Source organism: Saccopteryx leptura, chromosome 4 (assembly GCF_036850995.1).
Source record: "Saccopteryx leptura isolate mSacLep1 chromosome 4, mSacLep1_pri_phased_curated, whole genome shotgun sequence".
In the NCBI taxonomy this organism is placed as follows: Eukaryota; Metazoa; Chordata; class Mammalia; order Chiroptera; family Emballonuridae; genus Saccopteryx; species Saccopteryx leptura.
Window position 1 is genome coordinate 198,898,389 of NC_089506.1, and position 26,543 is coordinate 198,924,931.

At 44.4% G+C, this 26,543-nt stretch overlaps 1 protein-coding gene across 3 annotated transcripts; it reads left to right on the plus strand.

The window, feature by feature from the left end:
• COQ7 (coenzyme Q7, hydroxylase) lies at positions 1 to 25,895 on the plus strand. Of its 3 annotated transcripts, none has more exons than XM_066382524.1 (7): positions 1 to 142; positions 6,602 to 6,780; positions 7,816 to 7,930; positions 8,617 to 8,792; positions 9,872 to 9,940; positions 14,253 to 14,331; positions 25,877 to 25,895. In XM_066382524.1, the coding sequence occupies exons 1-6, from the start codon at positions 94 to 96 to the stop codon at positions 14,328 to 14,330; spliced, it is 666 nt and encodes a 221-aa protein (XP_066238621.1). In that variant the 5' UTR covers positions 1 to 93; the 3' UTR covers position 14,331; positions 25,877 to 25,895. The 3 variants fall into 3 exon arrangements, with proteins under 3 accessions (XP_066238621.1, XP_066238620.1, XP_066238623.1); XM_066382523.1 differs by lacking the exon at positions 25,877 to 25,895 and adding an exon at positions 17,855 to 21,522; XM_066382526.1 differs by lacking the exon at positions 25,877 to 25,895 and adding an exon at positions 17,855 to 21,522 and having other exon boundaries at positions 8,653 to 8,792.
• Positions 25,896 to 26,543: the final 648 nt, after the last annotated feature.

The following is a 26,543-nucleotide window of genomic DNA, read 5'->3' on the forward strand; positions in this document are numbered from 1 at the left end:
TTGCGCCACAGGTCTGCGCCAAGGGCACGTTTGGCGGGCTTGGGTCAGGGGTGTAGTTTCTTTGTTGTCCCGGCTGTGAGCTGTGTTCGTGTGATGGCTTCTCGCTCCCTGTGGTGGCTGCGCGCGCGCGGGCCCCTCTCAGGTAAAGGGGGAGCGCGGCGGCGGCTCTTCGCTGGGGGGCAAGCCAGAGTTTACTCCTGGTGTTTGGACCGCAGAGGTCACGGGGAAAACGTTAATACGTCACAAGGCTGCGACGGAGCGCGACTGCGAGTGTTGGAACAACGGGGGTTGCGACGTGTGTCCTTTAGTGCTCGACGAGAATGCGGAAGAGGACGGGATGGTCTTTTTTAAGGACTCTGGGGTGGTTCAGGGTTGACGCGCTGGGGAATTAATTGCACACCTGTGCCGTCGTGTCACTGCAGGTGTGGTCGGAGTTTCCGGCTGAGGACAGTTGGCGACTGAAAGTTCGCTGCCCCATGAGTGACATCGTTGCCTTCGCTGAGGGCCTTGCTAGGCAAAATGTAGTCGCGGGCCCGAGTCTCTCCCCCTAAGCCCCACCCCCGAGCTTGTTAGAAATAATTACGATTTTCGGGTCCCTCCGCTGACCTATTGAGTCTATACCTGTCTAGTGTTGAACAGCCCTTGGATTGGAGAGTTTGAGGAACACCAGGGGAGAAGGAGCATCGAATTTGGAGTAGGGAGACTTGAGTTTGGGTCTTCGCTTTCCCTTTGCTAGTTTCATCTGAGCTGCCTCAGAAAATTGTCCTGAGGTCGTTTTCTCAAAGTTAAACCGTTTGTGTAACACTTTCAGGATTTAAAGATTTTATTTATTGATTTTTTACGGGGGGGGGGCGGGAAGCATCATGCTTTTGGTATATGCCTTTACCTGGCAAGCCCAGGGTTTCCAATCTGCAACCTCAGCATTCCAGGTCAATGCTTTATCCACTGCGCCTCCATAGGTCAGTCCGTGTACCATTTATAAATTAATTTATGGAAAGCCCTGGCCGGTTAGTTAGCTCAGTCGGTTAAGAGTGCCACCCAGAAACAAGGTTGTGAGTTGGATCCTCGGTCAGGGCACACCCGGAAGCAACAACAACAACAAAAAAAAAAATGCAGGACTGAGTGGAACAAATGCTTCCCTTCCCTCCCCTTTCTCTGTCTTTCTAAAAATCAATAATTAAGACCCGGCCAGGTTGGGTGGAGGGTCCTCTGGAGCGCGGAGGTTGCCAGTTCCATTCTCTGGTCACAGGACATACAGGAGCATCTGGATGTTCCTGTCTATCTCTCCCTGCCTCTCTCTCAAAAAACAAACAAAACAAAAAAGAAAAATTAAAAAAAATAATTTAAGGGAAACTAAATCTTTATAGTAAACAGAAGACCAGTAATGCCTTCCCCATATAATCATCAAAAACTAATAGGCAGGCCCTGGCCGGTTGGCTCAGTGGTAGAGCGTCGGCCTGGTGTGCAGGAGTCCCGGGTTCGATTCCCGGCCAGGGCACACAGAAGTGCCCATCTGCCTCTCCATCCCTCCCCCTCTCCTTCCTCTCTGTCTCTTTCCCTCCCGCAGCCAAGGCTCCATTGGAGCAAAGATGGCCCGGGCGCTGGGGATGGCTCTGTGGCCTCTGCTTCAGGCGCTAGGATGGCTCTGGATGCAACAGAGCGATGCCCCAGGTGGGCAGAGCATCGCCCCCTGGTGGGCATGCTGGGTGGATCCCTGTCGGGCGCATGTGGGAGTCTGACTACCTCCCCGTTTCCAGCTTCGGAAGCAAACAAAAAAAAACTAATAGGCAGAAAACAAAAAGTTACTAAGTAGTATTAGATACTGTTGCCTACCAAGGCTTGAACCCAAAGCTATCTTTTTAAAATTTTTTTCTTTTTTTGTAAAAAAGGGAGATTAGCAAGTGTTAAGTTTAAGATCTGTCAGCTGAAAAGAGACCAGCACCTCCTTGATTAAATCAAGAATTGGAAGAGAATTTAAAAAACTAACTTTTACAATGTATTATTTAATGTGCTTTTATAAGCCACATAAGATCTTCCCATGTACCTCTTAAAATCTCCTGGGTAACATCATTAGTATATTTTTCAAACTTTGGAAAACACAAATATAAAATGATGCATTTGAGAGCTTTTAGTTCTGGCCCTCAAGTTTAGTTTAGTTTATTTTTTAACACGTGTGACAATACAGGCAAAACTCAGATTGTTGAACATGAATTTTAATGCTTTGTTGAGCCAGTAAACATAACAGGATAATTTTTCATTGATAGTTACCCAGCTTTCTGTATCTCATTTTATTTTCATGATAACTCAGAAAGATTCTATTATCATACATCTTCCCTTAAAAAGGAAATAATCTTTTTATTTTTCACTTCAGAGAGGTGAGAGAGAGAAAGAGGAAAAGGGGCGGGCAGGAAACATCAACTCCCATATGTCCCTTGACCAGGCAAGCCCAGGGTTTCGAACTGGTGACCTCAGCAGATTCCAGGTTGACGCTTTATCCACTGTGCCACCACAGGTCAGGCCAAAAAGGAAATAATCTGATTATTATCAATTTGATATGTAAGAAATAGCAATTCTGATTTGTCCAAGATTAGCATTTGAGACAAGACACGTATTTTCTAACTCAAACTCTATGCCTTTTTGTAGTCCCTCTGTACTTATTTAAGACAGCTTGCAGAGATTGTGAAACGATAGAAATGACAAATATGATACTCAATCCTCCATATTAACCCCCCCCATCATTATTAAGTGCCTAAATCTGGAAAGGTGGTACAGTGCTAGGGAACAGTCTAGTATATTTTTAATGTACATATAATCCTACCCATCAAAAGTCAACTTTGTGTTTGAATGCATTCTATGTTCTCAGCCCCTTGTTATTTTTTCAGCAAATTTTTATTTTTTGTGTGTGTGTTTTTTTACAGAGACAGAGAGAGAGTCAAAGAGAGGGATAGATAGGGACAGACAGACAGGAACGGAGAGAGATGAGAAGCATCAATCATCAGTTTTTCTTTTTTTTTTTTTTTAAATAAATTTTTATTAATGGTAATGGGATGACATTAATAAATCAGGGTACATATATTCAAAGAAAACATGTCTAGGTTACCTTGTCATTAAATTATGTTGCATACCCCTCGCCCAAAGTCAGATTGTCCTTCGCCACCCTCTATCTAGTTCTCTGTGCCCCTCCCCCTCCCCCTAACTCTCCCCCTGTCCTCCCTCCCCCCACCCCTGGTAACCACCACACACTTGTCCATGTCTCTTAGTCTCATTTTTATGTTCCACCAATGTATGGAATCATGTAGTTCTTGTTTTTTTCTGATTTACTTATTTCACTCCTTATAATGTTATCAAGATCCCACCATTTTGCTGTAAATGATCTGATGTCATCATTTCTTATGGCTGAGTAGTATTCCATAGTGTATATGTGCCACATCTTCTTTATCCAGTCTTCTATTGAAGGGCTTTTTGGTTGTTTCCATGTCTTGGCCACTGTGAACAGTGCTGCAATGAACATGGGGCTACATGTGTCTTCACGTATCAATGTTTCTGAGGTTTTGGGGTATATACCCAGTAGAGGGATTGCTGGGTCATAAGGTAGTTCTATTTGCAGTTTTTTGAGGAACGACCATACTTTCCTCCATAATGGTTGTACTACTTTACAGTCCCACCAACAGTGAATGAGGGTTCCTTTTTCTCCACAGCCTCTCCAACATTTGCTATTACCCGTCTTGTTGATAATAGCTAATCTAACAGGGGTGAGGTGGTATCTCATTGTAGTTTTGATTTGCATTTCCCTAATAACTAATGAAGCTGAGCATCTTTTCATATATCTGTTGGCCATTTGTATCTCTTCCTGGGAGAAGTGTCTATTCATGTCTTCTTCCCATTTTTTTATTGGATTGTTTGTTTGTTTGTTGTTGATTTTTATGAGTTCTTTGTAAATTTTGGAAATTAGGCCCTTATCTGAACTGTTGTTTGAAAATATCATTTCTCATTTAGTTGGCTGTCTGTTTATTTTTATATCAGTTTCTCTTGCTGAGCAAAAACTTTTTATTCTGATGTAGTCCCATTCATTTATCTTTGCCTTCACTTCTCTTGCCATTGGAGTCAAGTTCATAAAATGTTCTTTAAAACCCAGGTCCATGAGTTTAGTACCTATGTCTTCTTCTATGTATTTTATTGTTTCAGGTCTTATATTTAGGTCTTTGATCCATTTTGAATTAATTTTAGTACACGGGGACAGGCTGTAGTCGAGTTTCATTCTTTTGCATGTGGCTTTCCAGTTTTCCCAACACCATTTGTTGAAGAGGCTTTCTTTTCTCCATTGTGTGTTGTTGGCCCCTTTATCAAAGATTATTTGACCATATATATGTGGTTTTATTTCTGGGCTTTCTATTCTGTTCCATTGGTCTGAGTGTCTATTTTTCTGCCAATACCATGCTGTTTTGATTATTGTGGCCCTATAATATAGTTTAAAGTCAGGTATTGTAATGCCCCCAGCTTCATTCTTTTTCCTTAGGATTGTTTTGGCTATTCGGGGTTTTTTATAGTTCCATATAAATCTGAATCATCAGTTTTTCATTGTGACACCTTAGTTGTTCATCGATTGCTTTCTTATATGTGCCTTGACCATGGACCTTTAGCAGACCGAGTAACCACTTGCTGGAGCCAGCGACCTTGGGTCCAAGCTGGTGAGCTGTACTGAAACCAGATAAGCCCATGCTCAAGCTGGCGACCTCGGGGGGTCTCGAACCTGGGTCCTCCATGTCCGAGTCCGATGCTCTATCCACTGTGCCACCGCCTGGTCAGGCAGCAAATTTTAAAAAAGAGTACAGGGTTATCTTTAAAGTTCTTTCCTATTGACATGTTTTTGTGAGAACAGAGGATGAATGAAAGAACAAGGAAATAAGATTATTTTGAGAAATGGAGCCAGCTCATCATTTTCCATTTCAGTTCCTGGGCCCCATCTTTCTCAAGGAGGTCAGATTGATGGAAGCACCTGTCCTTGGACTAGAAGGCAAAAATTTGCAAGAAGCTACCTTGACTTTGACTAATGTCGCAAATTGTTCTCCACATGATAGCGTGACCACAGACAACAGTGACCCATTATCTGAAAGCACAGAACAGAGTGATATATTACACTTGGCAGAACTTGGAGTTCAGGAACTGGAGTCTAGTTCTTGAGTCAAATATGCTCAGTGAGCAGGTTGTGCAGAGAAGTAGATCAAAGCTGGATCACCATGCTGATTCAGACCTCCATGTCCACACTCCTTTGTTTAGAGTGAGGCATTTTAAACCCTGTCTGGCCAAAAAGTTGAAATGCAGAACAACTGACCCCAAATTCCACCAGGTCTACCCCATCACCGTCTGTGCAAAGCACTCAATCCTTTTTAATGAAAAAACCACAGATGTACCCAAAATGAAAATTTCTACACAATTTCTGGGTGTTGAAGTTAGCCTAAATGAAAAGTATCTATCAATATTAAAGACTTTGTTGTAGTACATAAGCATCGGAACACTTCTCAAGATGATACCAGTACAGGTCAAAGTCCACATTATAAACTAGTCTCTCTGGGTCTCCATTTCCATATCCGCAAAATGGGGTGAAAACACCTTACCTACCTGGACACGTTATAGAACCCTTCTCTTGGGGAAAAAAACTTTTGGTATGCCCTCATACGAGGCTCAAAGAATACAGTCCAGGAGTTACTTTTAGCAGATTTTTAAAGACAAAATCTAATCTGTCCTAAAAAATTGACATTTTGACGGCAAGAATAAGTCAGTTGAATTGGTTGTGTACCATATGTGATGAAACCAGAATTCCAAGGTTTATTTTTCAAAATAAGATGCCCATAGATGTGGGTATTTTAAGAGAACTTAAATCTATGGTTATCAACCTTGGCTGCAAAGAAGATTCGGGCACAGAGCTTTTTAAAAATATCAGTGCTCCCTCCCAGAAATTGACTGGGGGGAGCAGTCATGGTTTTGAAAGCTCCCTAGAAAGTTCAGCACAGCCAGGTGGGCTGGTGAACTATAGAACCATTCCTGTCTAGAGCCAGCTGCCTGGGGAAAAGATAGACTCATAATTTCCAGATGTTCACTTTACACTTAAAGTGAAACTAGAAATCCACATAGTTGGCTAAAGTCTTCTGTTTTGTGTAGGTAACTAATTCACTTAAAAACAAAACAAAACAAATTAAGCAACTGTTTCTGAAGGAAAAAACCCACTGCAATATAAACAATATGCTTAAGGGCATGTGCCTGCAGAGAATTCATTTGTTACCTTTGTTCTCAGGTGCCCCTTACTTCTGTCCATGACCCATTTATGCCTCATGTTCCATTATGACTGAGTTATTTATATCCTACTGCTGGGGGTCAGCCCCAGGTCTGATTTTTCACACATGTCTGCCTCCTGAAAGTACGTGGTTGTCACATGGTCCACAGAGTTAGTCTCTGCTGCAGATACTGGTGTGCTGGGAGCTTGTCAAAAAGTGGTGTGGATTTTTGGAAAGTTTTTGAACTGAATTTCAACCTCCAGCATAAATGGGTTAAAAGGAGATATCTCAATTTTACTTGAGAGTGATAGTAAACATTTGCATTGCAGTTTATGGAGGAAGGATCAGTGTCCGATTTTGCAGCTCAGGAACGACTTTAGAGGGTATCAATCGGGCAACTGTGGATCGAATTATCCGTGTGGATCATGCAGGTGAATATGGAGCAAATCGCATCTATGCAGGGCAGATGGCTGTCCTAGGTCGCACAAGTGTTGGGCCAGTCATTCAGGTGGGTGCTGCTTTACCTTTCTCAGTCTAGTCTACTGAACAGGGCTGGGGGCGGAGGCACCCAAACACCTTCAAGTAATGAGTCACATTAGGTCGTGCATTCTCAGGGGTCGGACATATTGTTTGTCCCTAAACGAATGAAAGTTGGATATTGGGGAGAGAGGAGTGAAAAGCATGTTATTCTTTTTATGATTAGTGCATAGATGGACATCTAGTAAACAGGTTCACGGTATATCTGTAGAATTAAATTTTCATGGTGGGGGCGGGTGAAAATGAAAAAGGGGTTGAGAATCACTGTGTTAGATAAAAGTACCGGTTGCTGAGAGGTGTACTCTTGCCCCCAGTAGAGCCCCGTGGAGATATTTTATACTAAGAAGCGATGGAGAGACCTAGGCTTTGTAGTCACACAGACCCAGCCTAACTCTCTCACTTCTTAGCTGTGTGACATTGGGGAAGTCACATAACCTCTGGGTCTTCATTTCCATATCTGCAGAATGGGCTGGTAACACCTCTTTGGGTTTTGGTGAAGAATAAATGAGCTGCTATTGAGCAGCTGATACCATGCCTGGCATGTAACAGACAACACAAATTAAATTTCCTTTTCTGAATCCTTAGGCAAGTTACTTAACCTCTCTGTGCCTCACTTTATCTGTATAGTGGGGATAATAATAGTTTGTTCTTCATAAAGCAGTTGTGCAGCTTAAATGAGTTGCCTACATAAAACTGTTTGACCGCGCCTGGCACTTAGGCAGTGCCTTATGTGAGGCGTTATTACCATCCTCCCTTTCTCTTTTGATGTTAATGATACTTATATGCTAGCAGTCTGGAAGGAAATTACACAATAGCTGATAATTTTGAAATTAGCTAAACATCTAATTTCTCATGAATATGGACCCTTGCCCTTTAATAGGCACTTTGTGGGTCTGAGGGGCCTCTGCCAGAGCCTTGAGTCATGGATAGGGCATGTAGCTTCCTTCGGATACAGCAGCAGCCTGTATAGACTACTTACATGTTTTTATTGTTATGTTTCTTACAGAAAATGTGGGATCAAGAAAAGGACCACTTGAAAAAGTTCAGTGAATTGATGGTTGCTTTCAGGGTCCGGCCAACGATTCTGATGCCCTTTTGGAACGTGGTGGGGTTTGCGCTGGGTGTGTGTCTGTCCAGAAGAGCTTATGGGAGCTGAGGGGTCTGGGCGGATTATGTCCTTTAAGTACCACTTCGCAATTCTTGCTGTGTTCTCCTACAGCCTTTTTAAATTTACTTAATATTTTTCTAAAATTAAATTGCCTGACTTGTTCTTTTTGCTTAAATTTATTTAAGATAGAATCTTAAAATCAGTAGTTTTATAAATAAAAGGTACAATAAAAATAAATACAACCGAAGGAGAAACAAAGCTCAACTAATTCAGCTGTAGCCAGATGTTTCTTGACAAAGGCTCTGAACCTGAAATCTGCTCAGTCTTTAAAAAAGAGAATGAAAGACTTACCCCCAGTGATTACTTTCTCCCTGCCATGATCAGGTTGGGGAGATCACTGAAAAGAGAATAGTATTCTTACAATGTTAGTAAAGGTTTAACACTGACCTTGTACCTCATAAAAGTGGTTTTCAACAGGGGCAAGGTGCTCCTGAGGACACTTGGCATATCTAAAGATATTTTTGGTGTCACATCTGGGGATACTACCATTATCGAGTGGGTAGAGGCCAGGCATGCTCCTAAAAACAACTATGATGCACAGGGCAGCCCTCACTACAAGGGATTATCTAGACCCAGAGTTTGTAGTGCCGAGGTTGACAGGCCCTGACCTGACATGCTCTCCCTTACCAGTGGTATCAGCCCCATCCTTTACTGCTCTGTACTTGACAATTCCAGGCGTAGGAACTGCTCTGCTTGGGAAGGAGGGAGCGATGGCCTGCACTGTCGCTGTGGAAGAGTCCATAGCTCATCACTACAACAACCAGATCAGAACACTGATGGAGGAGGACTCTGAAAAATATGAGGAGCTTCTTCAGGTATTTGACTACACTCTGAAAAGGGGCTGGTAAGGGGTAAAGAGGCAGGCATACAGTTTGGCAAGAAGAAAAAAATAGAATGTTAGGGAATGATGAGACCTTAGAGATCTAGGTCAGTGCCTCATTTTTAAAGGCAAGCACACTAAGGCACAGAGAGCTGAAGCTGTGTGCTCTCACGACATGCTTGGGCTGAGGTCAGGAAACTGTGTCTTCTGAGCCTTGTCCTGTTTTCTCTCCATTGCTGTATTATTGGTAGATCCAATGCTGTTCACACAAACCCTTCAGTTTAAATAAATGAACTAAAAGATACCCTCAGATAGTTTTCCACAGCAGGTAAGGAAACAGAAACAGGCCTGGCTTTTCTTTTCTTTTTTTTTTTTTTTTTTTCCTGAAGCTGGAAACAGGGAGAGACAGTCAGACAGACTCCCGCATGCGCCCGACTGAGATCCACCCGGCACGCCCACCAGGGGCGACGCTCTGCCCACCAGGGGGCGATGCTCTGCCCCTCCGGGGCGTCGCTCTGCCGCGACCAGAGCCATTCTAGCACCTGGGGCAGAGGCCAAGGAGCCATCCCCAGCGCCCGGGCCATCTTTACTCCAATGGAGCCTTGGCTGCGGGAGGGGAAGAGAGAGACAGAGAGGAAGGAGGGGGGAGGGGGTGGAGAAGCAAATGGGCGTTTCTCCTATGTGCCCTGGCCGGGAATCGAACCCGGTTCCCCCGCATGCCAGGCCGACGCTCTACCGCTGAGCCAACCGGCCAGGGCCTGGCTTTTCTTTAAAGCTTAAATTGAGTTGGTAAACTATGGCCTGTGACTGACCACATGTTTCTGTAAATAAAGTTTTGTTGGAACACAGCTACACCCATTTGTTTACATGTCCGTGGCTGCTGTACCCTCCACAATGGCAGAATGAGTAGATGTGAGAGAGACCATACAGAGCATGAAGTGTTGATTCTGTCTCTATAGGAAGAATTTACCTACCCTGTCTTAGATAATCACGAGTCCTTAGCCTCCAAAATAAGACAGGACACCAGGAGAGGTGTAATGCTGACTTGCTTCAATTTCTTTTTTATTTAACCAGCTGATAAAGAAATTTAGGGATGAAGAGCTTGAGCACCATGACATAGGCCTTGAACACGATGCAGAACTGGTGAGGACCTACCTTTACTGTTTGCTTGTGGTGCTTTGAGCACCTATTTGGAAGGTTGAGGGGTGGGAAGGTTTCTGTTCTTAGAAAAATAGATTTTGCCTGACCAGGCGGTGGCGCAGTGGATAGAGCATTGGACTGGGATGCGGAGGACCCAGGTTCGAGACCACGAGGTCGCCAGCTTGAGTGCGGGCTCATCTGGTTTGAGCAGAGCTCATTGGCTTGAGCCCAAGGTCACTGGCTTGAGCAAGGGGTTACTCAGTCTGCTGAAGGCCCGCGGTCAAGGCACATATGAGAAAGCAATCAATGAACAACTAAGGTGTCGCAACGAAAAACTGATGATTGATGCTTCTCATCTCTCTCCGTTCCTGTCTGTCTGTCCCTGTCTATCCCTCTCTCTGACTCTCTCTCTGTCTCTGTAAAAAAAAAAAGATTTCAAAGTGATTGCCAAAGAAAGAAAACCAATATACTGCCTTGACAAAGAACAAGCCCTTATTTCTTGCTTCTTCCCTTATCCTTTGCCCCAGCAGCTTCTTTTCCCTTTACATTGAGAAAACCAGATGACTTAATGTTTTGGCAGTAGCATTCGAACTTTTTGAATAAGTTTTTCTTTTTTTTTCCAAATTAAAATGAATTTTTTCTTAGATCTTATTTCTTATCCTGAGAAGTCTCAATCCTGCCAGGCCTGTATTTCACAACTAAAAGTGAACATAGATGTCTTTCTTTTGTTTGCTTATTGTTGTCTTCTTTGACAATTTTTTTTAGTAGCATAGTATTTAATCTCCACATATATGTGGGTATTTTTTACTTTTTGTAGTTGATTTCTAATTTCAAAGCATTGTGGTCAGAGAATATGCTTGGAATGATTTCAGTCTTAAATTTGTTGAGGCTAGTTTTATGACAACGTATGGTCTGTCCTTGAGAATGTTTCATTTGCACTGGAGAAGAATGTACAATTTGATGTTCTGGGATAAAATGCTCTGTAAATGTCAATTATGTCCATTTGATCTAATGTGTCATTTAAGGTTCATATTTCTGTATTGATTTTCTGTTTGATGATCTATCTAGAGCTGTCAATGGAGTATTTAAACCCCCTGCTATGATTGTGTTTTTGTCAGTTTCTCCCTTTAGTTCTGTCTTATATATTTTGGTGCTTTCTGATTGGGTGCATATATATTGAGAAGTGTTATGTCTTCATCTTTTTTTAATCATTTATTTTTCAATTACAGTTGACATACAGTGTTATTATTAGTTTCAGGTATATGCTCCAGTGAATAGACATTACATGCTTCCTAAGTGGTCATCCTAATAAATTTCATACCCATCTGACACCATAGATATTTATTAGAATATTGACTGTATTCCCTTTGCTGTACTTTACTTTCCCTTGACTATTCTGTAAGAGCCAGTTTGCACTTCTTTATCCCTTCACCTTTTATACCTATCCCCCCATACCCCCTCCCATCTGGAACTGTCATAATGTTCTTTGTATCTGAGTCTATTTCTGTTCTTCTTCAACCAAACAGTGCAGTTTGGATGCTCTGCTATGATCCACCATGAAAGCTGGAACACCCACTAGTGCAGCGGTTCTCAACCTGTGGGTCGCGACCCCGGTGGGGGTCGAACGACCAAAACACAGGGGTCGCCTAAAGCCATCAGAAATACATATTTTATTTAATATATGTCGGGGTCGCGACCCACAGGTTGAGAACCGCTGCACTAGTGGGTGGGAGGGACCAGGTTGACCAGCACTGCAAAAGTAGGTGGATTTTATAAAAAGGTTTGCCATCACGGTCCTAGAGGCTCCTTACATTGTCTTCATTTTTTTTTTTTTTTATTCTTTTTTTCTTGTTGCTGTTTTGATTGGGTGTTTTTTGCTTCCTTATACTCCAAATTGCTGATTTGAATCTTGGCTTCATCTACTTTACTATTGATTCACTGTAAATTATTCTTAATTTCAGTTAGTGGATCTTTCATTTATGACTGGTTCTTTTTTATGGTTTCTGTGTCTTTTTTCATGTTGTTGAAATTCTCAACAAATTTCTTGAAATTTTTGCTAAATTCATTGAGTATCTTTATAAGGTTTTTGTTTGTTTATCTGTTTTATTTATTTATCTATTTATTTTTCAGAGGAACTAATATGGACAGACAGGAAGAGAGAGAGATGAGAAGCATCAATTCTTCACTGTGGCTGCTTAGTTGTTCATTGATTGCTTTCTCATATGTGCCTGTTGACTGGGGGGCTACAGCAGAGCGAGCGTCCCCTTGCTCAAGCCAATGACCTTGGGCTTTAAGCCAGCAACCTTTGGGATCAAGCCAGCAACCATAGGGTCATGTCCATGATCCCACGCTCAAGTTAATGACCCTGCGCTCAAGCTGGCGACATCAGGGTTTTGAACCTGGGTCCTCTGCATCCCAGTATGATGCTCTATCCACTGCTCCACCACCTGGTCAGGCTGTTTGTCTGTTTTAAGTGAGAAGAGGGGAAATTGAGAAGACACTTCCACATGCACCCCAACAGGGTCTGGGGTCCACCTGGGAGCTGCCATCTCGGGCTAATGCTCAAATCAGTTGAGCTATCCTCAGTGTCTGAGGGTGACGCTCAGACCAGCTGAGCTATCCTCAGTACCTGGGGCTGATGCTTGAACCAGTTGAGCCACTGGCTGCAAGAGAGGAAGAGAGGGAGGGGAAAAGAAGCAGATGGTCGCTTTCATGTGTGCCCTGACCAGGGATTGAACCTGGGACATCCGCTTGCTGAGCCAACACTATCCATTGAGCCAACCAGCCTGGGCCATAAGTTTTGAACTCTATATACGGTAGTTTGCTTGCCTGCATTTCATTTAGTTCTTTTTCTGGAGATTTCTCGTGTTCTTTCATTTGTCTCCACATCTTAACTGCTTCCTTTTGTTTGTTTCTGTGTAGAAAGCAGAGCAGCTGTGTCTCCTGGACTTGGTAGAGGGGCCTTGTGTAGTAGATGCCCCAGGGCCCAGTGCACTGCCTCCGCAGTCACCCGAGCTGGGAGCCTGAGGTGCCCCCATGTGTGGGCTGTGTGCACTGTCCTGTTGTAGTTGAACTTTACCTAATTGATTTTGGCATCAATAGGAGGGTTTGATGCCGTGTCCCCCTCCCAAGGCTGATAAGCTTTGAGGACTGGCTGTGACTACGGCAGAGGAATTGCTGTGCAGGAGCCAACCCTATGGAGCAGGACTTGTTTCATTGGGGGTCTGGTGCTCACTTAGTCCACACCTTGAGGGTATTGCTCATAGTTGGTCGGGTTGTGATACAGTGTGGTCTGAAGCTGTCTACAGGGTGCACTGGCTCTGGGCACTCCCAGGAGGTGCAAAGTCACCTGTATTCTGCCTGGGGCCACCCAACACGAGCTATAGGGCAATCTGAAGATGGCTGCTACTTGTGCTGGGCTTGGATTTGCCAAGGAATGGCCAGGCTGCAACCCAAGGCAGGCTGCTGCTACTGCCAGACCTGGGGCCACTTAGCAAAAGATACAGGCTACACTGAGCCCATATGCTGCTTGTTTGAGAGATTTTAGGAAGGTCTGAAGATGAGGCGAAAGAGGCCATTTGTATGGAAAGTCACTGGAACAGCTTGGGTGGGCTCACAAGTTGAATGGGGAGGAGTCTCAGGGAATCCATCACCTGGGCAGGGAAAACAGCATGAACCGGGTTGATAGAGACTCAGATATGGCACCTGCCTGCCAGCTCTTTGGGGGCCAGGGGGATCTCAGAAAAGGAAAAGTGACCTCCACCAGCACTACTGTCTGGCAGAAAGCTGCCCCCCTCTCCAGCAGTTGCCTTGATGGCAGACAGTTCAGCTCCTTCCCATATTCCCATGTTCCTGGTGCCTTTCAAGCTGCTGTCCCAGTGCTGGAGCTCAGAGGGAGTGAGTCTGTGTGTGGGCCCTTTAAGAGGAACTGTCAGACTCCAGCAGCCCTCCATCTCACTCAGCCACGATCCCCCTGGTTTTTACAGCTAGAAGTTACAGGGATTTCTCTTCCTGGCTCTGGAACCCTGGGCTGGAAGTCGTGTTGTGGGGCTGGGCCCTTCGCTCTTAAGAGAGAACCTCTGCAGCCAATTATCCTTCCTGATTTTTATCCTCCGCACGTGGGTGTGGGACCAGCCCATTCTGTGTCTCTGCCCTTCCTGCCAGTCTCAGTTTGGCTTGTTCATTAAATCCCTACTTGTAGGACTTAATTCAGCCAGATTTTAGGCAGTTCTGAATGATCGTTGTTTTGTAATTTAGTTATAATTTTTTCTGTTATTTTTTCTTGATGCAATGTGCTCATTATTATCTTTAATAGGCTCCAGCATATGCTGTTTTGAAGAAGGTTATCCAGGCTGGATGTGGCATGGCAATATATTTATCAGAAAGATTTTAAGGTATGTCCACTTTTCCCAGTCTATAAAAGATGGTAGTAATTTAACAAGTGATGTTGGCAGAAAAGAAATGTACAGTTCTTGTAACTGAACAAGGGCTTACTGCCTCATGCACATGGAAGCCAATACTATGGCATCATCTTTTGAGAAAAAAGATTATAATTGCGAGGTTCACCAGAAATGAGACAGGAAGCAAGGCTCAAATCCCTGACCAAAGGTTTTTGGGAAACATCTAAAGGAAGAAGTAGAGGAAGTTGTTCATGGTCATAGTGTTACATTGATTACACGTAGTGAAAGCCTGGTGCACAGGTGCTTGGGAATCACAGCTTTTCACGCGCTGTTTGAATTCAGGGGTGGGCGTTGTGTATTGCATGGTGGATTTTGACCCAGTGACTTTGAATTCTTTCTCTAGTGGGTTGTCCTGTCTACATAATATTCAGCCTTATTTTGAGATTTTTGAAAAACAACATAATCTCTTTAGGAACAGACAAGGCTAGTTTTACAGTTACATTATTGTGATGTAATTTTGTTAATAAACTGCAAGATTTTTTTTTTTTAATAAAATTCTTCGGTGTTGATTTTTTGTGTGTATGCCATAAGGCCGACAGTTCACCGGTTGCGTTCACATTGCAGCAAACAAAGCTGGTCATTGTTTGGTCCATAGCTTATTTTTTCCTAAAACATAGAGAATTAATCATTAAGAAAGTAATAGGAATCTAGAGAAAAAATTTGAGTTTGCTGGTAACAAAAGGAAATTGAAAACACAATGGTGTTTAAGTGTGACAAAACAAGACTGTCACGGTCATCAGGTAAGTGGAATACTGTCATTGTTTCTACTTTGAATTGTGGGTTGAGGTCAGGTTACTTCCATTAGAGAATATACTAAATTGTGGAGTATTTGTAAAGTTGCATTATAATACTTTTCGTTAGGTCTGTTACCAAAAGAATGGAGCAAAACGGACTAAACTTTTCATATTGTGTTGAAATCTTTTATGGTTTGCAAAATTTGTAATAATTTATGAAAACCTAGATCAGTGATTCTCCTTTCCGGCTGCACATTAGAATGTCCTGAGGAACCTTGTAACAATTTCAGGTGGTAATCCCAAAATTCTGAATTAGGGTAGAGCCCAGGATCAGAATGGTTTACCAGAGCTCCCAGGTGGTTCCAGTGTGCATCAGGACTGGGGACTTCTGGCCTAGACTCTGAGCCTGTTGTTGTGAAGGATGACGTCAGTAAGGCTTTGCCTTCCACCTGCGTCCTGGGTTTAATCAGCACCACATGCGGGGGCATGACCTGCCTCCAGTGGGTCCAGTTCTGTAGGACTGGATACTGTTATAGTTTGGATTAGTCAAGATCTCTTTTTCTAAACCAAGAGCAAGTTTAACTTTATGTGATGAGTAAATCAGTCTCTTGATAATAACTGCAATAAATTAAACATGAGAGAGAACAGTCAAAGACAATTGGAGATTCCCAAGTCTTGATTGCTAGGGAACAGAGGTCTGTAGTGTAATTTAGTGTAGTTGGCTAACAACTTAAAAGCCAAGTTCCTATTCAGTGACTACATTATTTTATGTCATGAGCTTCTTGGGGGTAAACAATCTTTTCTGACCCAGATACATTGTAGTGCCTGTTTAAAGGACAGAGGAGGAGAAAGAAAAAGGAAAGGAGGAGAAAGGAGGTGAGGGAAAGATCAAGACATTCTCATTAAGCAGCTGCAAACTGCTGTTAACACAGCGTCTTGTGCTGTTCCCCCTCTCCTGTGTATCTCTCGGTGCCAGGGGTCCCAAGCTGAGGTCCCTGGCCCTGTCTGTTTACATCTTTTTCTTACTATCTTGTTCTACCTTGCAGCTGATCCCTTCACATGTGTATTTCCACCCCAGATTTATTTTCAGATAGCCCACTTCCTACGTGATCCTCCACTTGGAAGTTGAAGAGAATGTCAGGCTCCAGCTGCCCAAGCTGAACTCACCTCCCTTGACCTCCAGTCCTGCAGTCCTGCTTCCCCATTGGCTTTCCCCTTCATAATGAGTGGCAGCTCCACCTTTCCGGTTCTCAGGCCAAAACCTCTGGCGTTACCTTTGGCGCCTGCCTCTATTATACTCCTGTTTAATTGCCTGGGCCATCCTGCGAGCTCTCCAAATCCTTTTCATTGCCTTTGGTGCTTCCACTCAGGGCCCAACCATCCTCATCTCTCACCTGGATTATTTTAGGATTTTCTGCCTTACCCTTGTCCTCCTACAGTTCTTTCTCAGCGCAGCAGGTGAGTGAGTGATCCTTTGATTCATAAGCCAGACCATGTATAATGCTGGTGGCCAAGGCCAGGCAGGTTCGCCTTGGATTCGGGCAGACGGTAGAGGACCTGCAGAGCCAGAAAGCTTTGGGTCCTTCCTATTTAATAGGTTCTTGCAACAGCAGACAAGCACACAGGCAGGGGAGACCCGCTTCTCACGGCAGCAGGTGAACGAACGGGAAAACCGCTTCTCACGGCAGCAGGTGAACGAACAGCAAACCTGCCCCTCACAGTGGCGGGCAAGCAATCCGTGCAAAACCGCACTGGAGGAAAGCACCCGTAGCCTTACATAGGCTGTGCACACGTGGCTCTGCCACAGGGTCACACGCTGATCATGCAGAATGCTAGCCACCAACCCTAACACAGCTGCTTTCCCTATTCCATGTTACAGCGCAGCTCAGAACCCCCCTTTGGTTGTACCTATACAATGGAGTTTTTCCAGCCACAAAGAGGAATGAAGTATTGATATGCTAGTAACATTGATGAACTTGAAAAATGAAGTGTGGGTACAGAGTTTCAGTTGGAAAGATGAAAATAGTTCTGGATGTGGATGGTCATGATGGTTACCCAATAATATCCTTAATGCAACTGAGCTCTACACATAAAATGGTTAAAGTGGTAAATTCTTTAGCTGGGGCTACAAGGGTTTGAGGAGTAACTGCTAAAGGATATGGGGTTTCTCTTGGGGGTGATGAATGTTCTAGAATTAGATGGTGGTGGTAGTTGTAGCACCTTGTGAATATACTAAAAACCACTGGATCATACACTTAAAAATGGGGAATTTTATGGCATGTGAATCATAGCAATAAAACAATACAGGATTTCTAGTTTTATGTGGTATCTGAAAGCAAGTTTCAATACAGGCTGTTGAATGGGGAAATGCCTTCTTTAATTACCATCCTAGAAGCCAGCAGAGCTTATAGTAGCCTTGGTTTGGAGATGCTGGTGGTGTGTGTTGCCTCCTGTATTAAAGCTGATTTTGTAAGTATTGCAGCAGGAGTCTTAGGCTTATGAAAGCACTTGTACCATCTTTATTAAAAGCTCAGATTTGTTGCTGTTTGTTTAGCATTCCCTTCAGAATTGATGGCTGATGTTTTAAGCTTCTGAGAGCTTCCAAAACATGACCAGAGAGAGTTTTTTAATTCCCCTTTGATTGTTTTTTAATTTCATTACAGCTTGTCCTCATGTATTAACAAGGTAATCTTGTCTTTTGCTTTACTGCTCTGACCTTTCAGAGGAAATGTGACTTTAAAATTGGATACCATCCAAAAATGATACCAGGATGACAAAGGATGTTATTCTTGCAAGCATTGTAGTTCCAAAGACGTGATCTGAACTGTCGTTGTTGGCATGTGTGATTCTCTCTCTACTCAAAGTACGGTCCATGGACCAACAGCAGTGGTATCAACGGTGAGCATGCTGGAAGTGCTGAACTTTGGGCTCCTCCCCAGATCTACCAAATCAGAATATGCCTCTGAACAAGATGTGGTGGTTTTAAAGTATGTCCATAAATTCTCTGACACTCCTCTGCTCAGTGGAACTGAATTCTCCTTGCCTTGAGTGTGGGCTGTCCTTAATGACTTGTTTCTAACAAACAGAATACAGTGGAAATGATGGAGTGTGACTTCAAGGCTGGTAGGTCATAAAAGACTGCAGCTTCCACCACCTTTCTCTCCAGGATCACTCACTGTGGGGGAAGCCAGCTGCCACGTGATGAGGACATTCAGGTAGTTACTCTGGAGAGGGTCACATGATCAAGACCTGAGGACCCCTGCCTATATCCATGTTCGTGTGCCATCTTGGAAATGACTCCATCAGCCCCAGGCAAGCCTTCAGATGACTGCGGCCAACATCTTGACTGCACCACATGAGACACCAGAGCCAGGGTCACCCAGTACAGTCAGTCCTGAATTCCTCACTGTCAGATAATAAATGTTGTTTTCAGCTGCAGAGTTTGGGGCGATTTGCTCTTCAGCAGTTGCTAACCAGTATGCAACACTTGCAGGCGATGTGGAAGCAAAGTTGGAAAAGCACTGAACTAGACCATGATCTGGATGAAAGGCAGAGATCGTCTTAGTCCTTCCATTTCCTCAGCGCTTAGCATAGCATCTGACACTCAGTACATTTTTCTCAGACTAAATACAAAATTAAATTGCCCTGTTTTTTAAAAGTTAAAACCTTTTTTGTAAAAAAAATACATGAATGCACATGGTGTAAAATACTCCAGCAGTGCTGTTAGCACCTTTACAGTGCCGGTAAGTCTCCCTGCAGACTGCTTGTTGACTAACAGGATCTGACCACTGGCCTTCCTTTGTGATTGTTAGCCACATAAGACATTTTTTTTCCTTTCTTTTCCCTTCCAGAAGTAATGCTTCAAAATCAAACAATATGAACTGCATATAAGAAAGAAAGCACCTCTCCCAAATGTATTCCCTAGAACAGTGGTTCTCAACCTTTCTAATGCCATGACCCTGCAATACAGTTCCTCATGTTGCGGTGACCCCAAACCAAAAAATAATTTTTGTGGCTACTTCATAACTGTAATTTTGCTACAGTTATGATTCGGAATGTAAATACCTGATATGCATTATGTATTTTCTGATGGCTTTAGGCGACCCCGCTGGGGTCGCGACCCACAGGTTGAGAACCGCTGCCCTAGAAGTAACCACTATTCATAATTCTTTGTGTACCTTTCCAGATTATTTTAAAAACCTCTTATCCAGTCACATGCATGTTTGGGTTTGTGTTGTCCCCCAAATGGAGTGGGACTGTGCATCCTGATCTGCACTTTGCCTTTTTCGTTGGGTGACCTACTTGCCCATCTTTCCAAGTCAGTACGTACACGATTGGCTGCTGTGCTCTTCCTCCCTTTCACAGAGGAGCCACTGCCACCTGCACTGGCTGCTGACTGTGGACTGTCTCAACTGCTTTGCCCCCGTGACTTGCGGGACCACCTGTGTGGACCACTTGCGGGACCACGGACTCTGCTCGTCCCCCATTAACAGAGTCTGCTAGGTGCTGGAGAGGCTTGAACATGACCACTAGGCAGTCCAGCATCTTATTTCCTCTTTCTCCATCAGGGGACATTTGGATTATTAACAGACTTTGGGGACCTGTGATATATATACTTCAGGGAGACCACATTTGAACATAGTTTCTATGGAGTTTTAAGAGGGACCCCTCAGGGTTCTTAACCCTTTTGGACATCCCATACCTCCTTGAGAATATGATAAAAACTGGACCCTCACCTCATAAACTCATCATAAAGGTCCTCCTTAAAACCCCTGGATCTGGTTGATTTGCAGGGAAGAAAACATGACCTTTCCCAGCAGAGGGTAACAAAAGAAATCTTCCCTCAAAAAGGCCTTTTTCTGGCTTGCTGGAGAACACTTTTCTATTGGATGTGTTTTCAAAGGTTTAAAAGGCCCCTCTTGCCTTAGGGGACATGCGTCCTCCCACTCCTGCCTCCTGAAATGGCAGCCCTGCAGGGCTGTGACTGAACACGATGGTGCTTTGATCCTGCTTGGCAAAGAAAGGTATGCTGCTGGGCATGCCTAGGGCAAGGAAGGTCTGGGGCTTCCCGTGCCCGCCTGCGGCCACCAGAGGGCACCCTTACCTTGAAGTCCCAACTCCGGCAGCCATACCAACCCTACTAGTCATTTCCAGAATGTTGTAGTGACAATGACTGGAGAGCAGGGACAGGCAATTGCTGCATGTTGTGATCATCTGGCCCCAATAATCCCACCTCCTGATCTTTGCTGTTAGATGAGAGGGGAATGTCACATTTGCATACTACAAGATGCCCAGGGCTCACTCAGCTGGCTGTTCTCTGTGCTGGGCCACTGACTTGAGGATCCTTTCAGGGAGGAGGCATTTTCTTTTTCAGAAAAGGGAGGGAGTAAAACACAGTAGGTTGACGAGTCTCTGTCTTAGGGTTGCCGTATGGAGAAGCCAGCATCAAGCACCAAGCAGTGTCCAGTGGGCTACAATGAACATGCATTCATTAGTTGGCACTGCTCCCTGGACTCACCTTGCTCACTGCCACCTTCTGATCCACATGTTCTGCCCTTCTGATGAAGGCTGTTTGCCCTTTCAAACCCCATCTCTTAGGTGAAACCATCCCACACCCTCTCTCCCGTCCCTGCATATCATAGCTGTCCTGCACTGGTATTACATTCTCTCATTGCATGATTGTGTACCGTTTCTCCAGCCTGTCAGTGAGCTGCTCAAAGTCAAGGGCTGTCCCTCGTACAGCTAGTGCTCGACTTAGGATCACGATTGGTTCCTAGTACAGCTAGTGCTCGACTTATGAACACAATTGGTTCTGACAGAGCAGTCGTAACACACAATTTGGTCGTAAATTGAATAGGCTATATGTACAGCACTGTGAAATTATGTTATAAAAATATTTAAGTCATATTTTATAATTTTCTTTCATTATTGTTATGTCTATATATCATAATTTTCTTTGTTCATTTTATGCCATTTGTATCATCTCTACACCATTTTGTTATTTTTACATTCGTCAGGTTTAAGTAAAACACTGCATTACCAGTACAACTGGTTTAATATTTGCAAAGACAATTTCCTCTTGGTAGACATCTTCGGAGGGGTTTGATCAAAGACACAAAACACAAATTGCTGTACCGAGTCTGGGCTAACAGTTGAAATGGTGCACGTGGAGATGGTAGTGCTGCCGGAAGCTGATCCGCACTGTCGTACGCCCAGCTGGGCAACGCTTGTGCTGCCTGACGTGGAGCAGTCGTGGCTAGCGATTGTGGTCATAAAGTCGAATGGTCATAAGTTGCATAGGTAGTAAGTAGATCAATATTTGTACCTGAAGCTTAGCAGGCCCTCGGCCAACATTTGATAAATGAACCTAAGCTAAAAACAAACCATGTGGGCTCTTAGAGTGAAACAAAATGAATCGAAACAATTAATGACAGTCTCAATATGAGCACACCTAGAAACTTTTGGATGAAAGTATGAAGTGAGGAAGGAGGGGCAAACTTGTGAGTGTCCTTCAGTCTTCTTGTCCATCTGCACTGCAACCCATCAGAAGCCTGACAAACATTTCACCTGTAACTGCATCTCAACTCTTCCTTGAAATGCTTTTTATTTATAGCTGCTGTGTTGTGGTTGGTTTTTTGTGTTTGGGTTTTTCTCTTCATACTTTTTCTTTTTTTTAAAATTTTGATTATATTTCCAGTTATACAGAGTTTCCTAATGTTTAATTTAGAATTCTTAACTAGGCGTGCACATCAGACTAAACTCTTGAGATTAAAAAAATTTACCCCAGTCCTACTAAAGCAGACGCTATAAGGTTGGCCTGAGGCAGTGATTGTCAACCGTTTTTGAGCCGCGGCACATTTTTTACATTTACATAATCTTGGGGCACACCACCTACCAAAATGACACTCTAACACAGTACATATTATACATATAGTTAATAATATAGTTTCTAAATGTATTTATACTCACAGTGTGAAACCTGGGCCTGTTTCCATGAACACAAAAGGGATATCCTGGCAGGAATGGTAGAAAGACACACATGAAGCTCTTCCTCAAAAGTTCTCAGTCTCTGTTTTTAGTTTTTTGGGGGTTTTTTTGTATTTTTCTGAAGCTGGAAACAGGGAGAGACAGTCAGACAGACTCCCGCATGCGCCCAACCGGGATCCACCCAGCACGCCCACCATGGGGCGACGCTCTGCCCCTCCAGGGCATCGCTCTGTCATGACCAGAGCCACTCTAGCGCCTGGGGCAGAGGCCAAGGAGCCATCCCCAGCGCCCGGGCCATCTTTGCTCCAATGGAGCCTCGGCTGCGGGAGGGGAAGAGAGAGACAGAGAGGAAGGAGAGGGGGAGGGGTGGAGAAGCAGATGGACGCTTCTGTGTGCCCTGGCCGGGAATCGAACCCAGGACTTCTGCACGCCAGGCCGACGCTCTACCACTAGCCAACCAGCCAGGGCCTCTCTGTTTTTAGTTTTAATCACAGTCAAGCTTGAGAAGCTCAGCTCACATAGATATGTGGTTGAAAACGGGAGCAATGTCAAAATATAATAGCTTTGTTGGCCAGAATGGGGAACTCCTTGGCAACAGATAACCAAAAACTGTCCAAAGGAAGATCAGCAAACTTTAGCTTTAAAGTTAGATAACATTGTGATGCATTGTATATCACCCTTTGTGGGGGCCTCTTTTAAAAAGAAAAAGGTCAAATATCTATATACACCATCAGGATAGACATAACCAGCTGAGGCTGAGGCTTCATCTAGTGGTGGCAACATTTACCTCCAGTCCTGACCAGGATTAGAAATCGGGGCCATGGGGAGGAGTAGCAGCTTCAACTACTCACCACGGCCACACAATGACAAGTGCGTGGCAGCCCGAGCGGGGACCTTCCTCGGTGTGGATGAGAGGCAGCCTACTATTGGTTCATCGCTAGTGGTCAGGATGAATCCTAGAAGGTGATTGGTCAGTGAGCGTTCCCTATGCCTCCACTCTTCCTGTCGCGGATAGCTGGAGGGATTGTGAGGGGAATGTTTATGTTCGGGTGGAGGCGGCTGGCGGCGGGCCGGATAAATAGCCTCCACGGACCGTAGTTTGGGGACCCATGTTTAATTTCCCCACGGCACACCTTACCATGACTTGTGGCACACTGGTTGAGAAACACTGGCCTAAGGGATGACTATAGTTTAAAAACTCATACAAGGGTTTAATATGCACCCTGGTTAAGAATCAGTGGTTTAGGCTCTGGCCAGTTAGCTCAGTTGGTTAAGAGGATCATCCCTAAACACCCAGGTTGTGGGTTCGATCCCTGGTCAGGGCACATATGGGAAGCGACCTTTGAATGCACAACTAAGTGAAACAACAAATGAATGCTTCTCTCTCTCTCCTCCTCTCCCCCTCTCTCTCTAAAAGTAATCAATTAAAAAAAAAGGACAATATGTACTGACTGAAAAATTCTTTTTAAAAGAAAGACTCACACCAGTGGTTTATTCCACAGGGGCTGTATCTGCCCCCAAATTGATGCTGTTCCCTACTTTACATCCTACTTTCTGGGCTGATTCAGGGTTTCTGTTCTGTTCCACTTTTCCTGGCCTGTTTTCTGCTAAGATGTGACTTCTTGTTCCAGTTTTCTCCAGCCCATTTTGCCATGACAGCTGGAAACATGTTCCAGACCAAGTTGTCTTTATCAGGTGGAAACAATTGTGACAGCAGTGCTCCCCGTTCTACTGGGGGCAGAGAGGGTTGCACCCTTTGTGTGGTATTTTCCATGCTGAATTTCCTAGTGGCCCTATTGAAACAATAAAAAATTGCATGGAGATGCCACCTGTTGCAATCACTTGCTGATGCTCTCTGTGTGTTTGTGTTTTAATAAGACAGTATGGGCATTAAAAGACTATCTCATTTATTTGGCTGCTTTAAGGAACCATATTATTCTATGTGCTGTGCAATAAAAGGATTTTAGAACGTGAAATTCTCACTCCCTTATGTCATTTAGAAGAGACACAAAACATCTCACCTTTGCTTCTTTTAAAAAAGATTTGGCCCTGGCTGGTGGCTCAGTGGATAATAGCGTTGGTCCTGTGTGCAGACATCCGGGTTCAATCCCCGGTCAGGGCACACAGGAGAATCAACCATCTGCTTCTCTTCCCCTCCAACTCCCCCTTCTCTTTCTCTTTTCCTACAACCAGTGGCTCAATTAGTTCAAGCATTGGCCCTGGGCACTAAGGATGGCTCAGTTGGGCCGAGTGCATCAACCTTAGGCACTGAGGATAGCTCAGTTGATTCAAGCATCAGCCCCAGACGGGGGGTTTGCCGGGTGAGTCCCAGTTAGGGCGCATGCGGCAGTCTACCTCACTATCCTCCGTCTTCTCACCTAAAATGAAATAAAAAGGTTTTGTTTATTGATTTTTAGAGGGGGAGGGAGGAGTGGGAAGCACCAACTCACAATTGCTTCTCATATGTGCCTTGACTAGGCGAGCCCAAGGTCTTGAACCGGCAACCTCAGCATCCCAGGTCAACACCTTATCCAGTGCCCCACCACAGGTCAGGCTTACCTTTGCTTCTCATGAGTATTAGCTCTGCTAAATGAAAAGTCCAGAGGTCACTTTCTTCAGGTATGGTTTGAGCTCCTGGAAACAAACACCTGGCTTCTCTTTCTCCTATCTCTGCTTGACACAGTGTTGTAATTGGGCTCCCAGTGACTCCCATTGCCCCTTGTGTGTGGCAGCAGCATTGCTGCAGCCATCACCTCCTAATCGCCTCCACCCACAGCAAGGGTGAGTGTCTCTTCCTCTAGCTTCTGCAGAAGGGAGAAAACTTTGCTTTCCCAGAATTCACAACATATACTCCCCCCCACCCCCACGGCCACCCCTAGTCTCATTTTTCTCCAATCAGATCATGTTCTGGCCCCTGACCAATCACTGTGGCCTGGGGAATTGCGGTGCTCTCATTGACCAGGCCTAGTCCCATGGTTACACCTGAAGCTGGTGAAGTGGGGACAACTTCACTCAAGCCACATGGGTGTAGAGTGGGGTAGGGATGGTTCCCACAAAGGAAGCCAGAGTCCCCTCACCAGGAAGGAGAACAGATGTTGGGCAGGTAAAAAGGCCTAATGTACCCTGAGCCCAGGAGGTCATGATGAAGACAGAACTTGAGAGGATATAAATGGGGCAGTGGGTTCAGGATGGACTGGATCAGGGAGGTAAGACCTGGGTGGGGGCACTACTCTAGTGTCCCCCTTGATGGTGGATGAGTAGCTGGGTGAGGCTCTGTGATGACAGAGACGGTGTAACGATGGTCCAAAACACCTGGATGTGAATTCTTGCTTTACCGTCTACCACATGTTACCTAACCTTTCTGTGCCTTAATTCACCCACTTGTAAAATGATTGCACCTGGGTTGTCTTGGATGAACCCGAAAACATGCTAAGTGGAAGAAGCCAGTCACAAAGACCACTTTATATGATTTCATTTACATGAACTATCCAGAACAGGGACATCAATAGAGACAGAAAGCAGTGGTGTTGGAAGAAATGGGGGTGTTGGAAGGTCATAGCTGGGAGTTCAGGGTTTCTTTTCAGGATAATGTTCTAAATTTGACCACGGTGATGGTTGTGTAATGTTGTGATTGTATTAAAAGCCATTGACTTGTACACCTTAAATCAGTGAATTGTATCTTAATAAAACCTTTTAAGGTTATATGTGTCAGAGTGCTTTGAACAGTGTCTGGCACATCCCCTCTGTCTGCCCATCAGACCCAGAGGTTATGGCAGCTTCCACTTGTCTCAGGACTTTGACGGCTTCACCATCCATCAAGTTTAAGTTCTCTCCATCCTGCCTGCATCTTTCTGAACAGCTCTCTTCATTAAATCCCATTCAAGCATCCCCATTTGAGTGCCTCTCTTTCCTGCCGGGCCCTGACTGCATAGAAAGCACCTCTCCAGAAGAGCAGGACTTGTTGGCTCATCGGTCAGGTGGACACCTAAAGTTGACTAGTGATGGTCAATTTTATGTGTCCACTTGACTGGGTTACGGGTGCCCAAATATTTGCTCAAACATTATTCTGGGTGTGTCTGTGAGGGTGTTTTTGGTTAAGATTAACATTTGAATTGGTAGACTGCATAAAGTAGATTGCCCTTTGTACTGTGCGTGGGCCTCAGCCAATCAGTTGAAGGCCTGAACAGAAGGAAAAGGGAACTCCTTCTGACTGGCTGCTGAGCTGGGACAGTGGTCTTTTTCTACCTTCAGACTTGAACTGAAACATTGGCTCTTTTTGGGTCTGGAGTTGCCAGCTTACAGACTGAAACTCCACCATTGGCTCTCTGAAACCTCCAGCTTGCTGACTGCAGCTTTTGAGACTTATCAGCCTCTGTAATCATGTGAGCCAGTTCCTTATAAATCGTCTTTCTCTGTATATATACA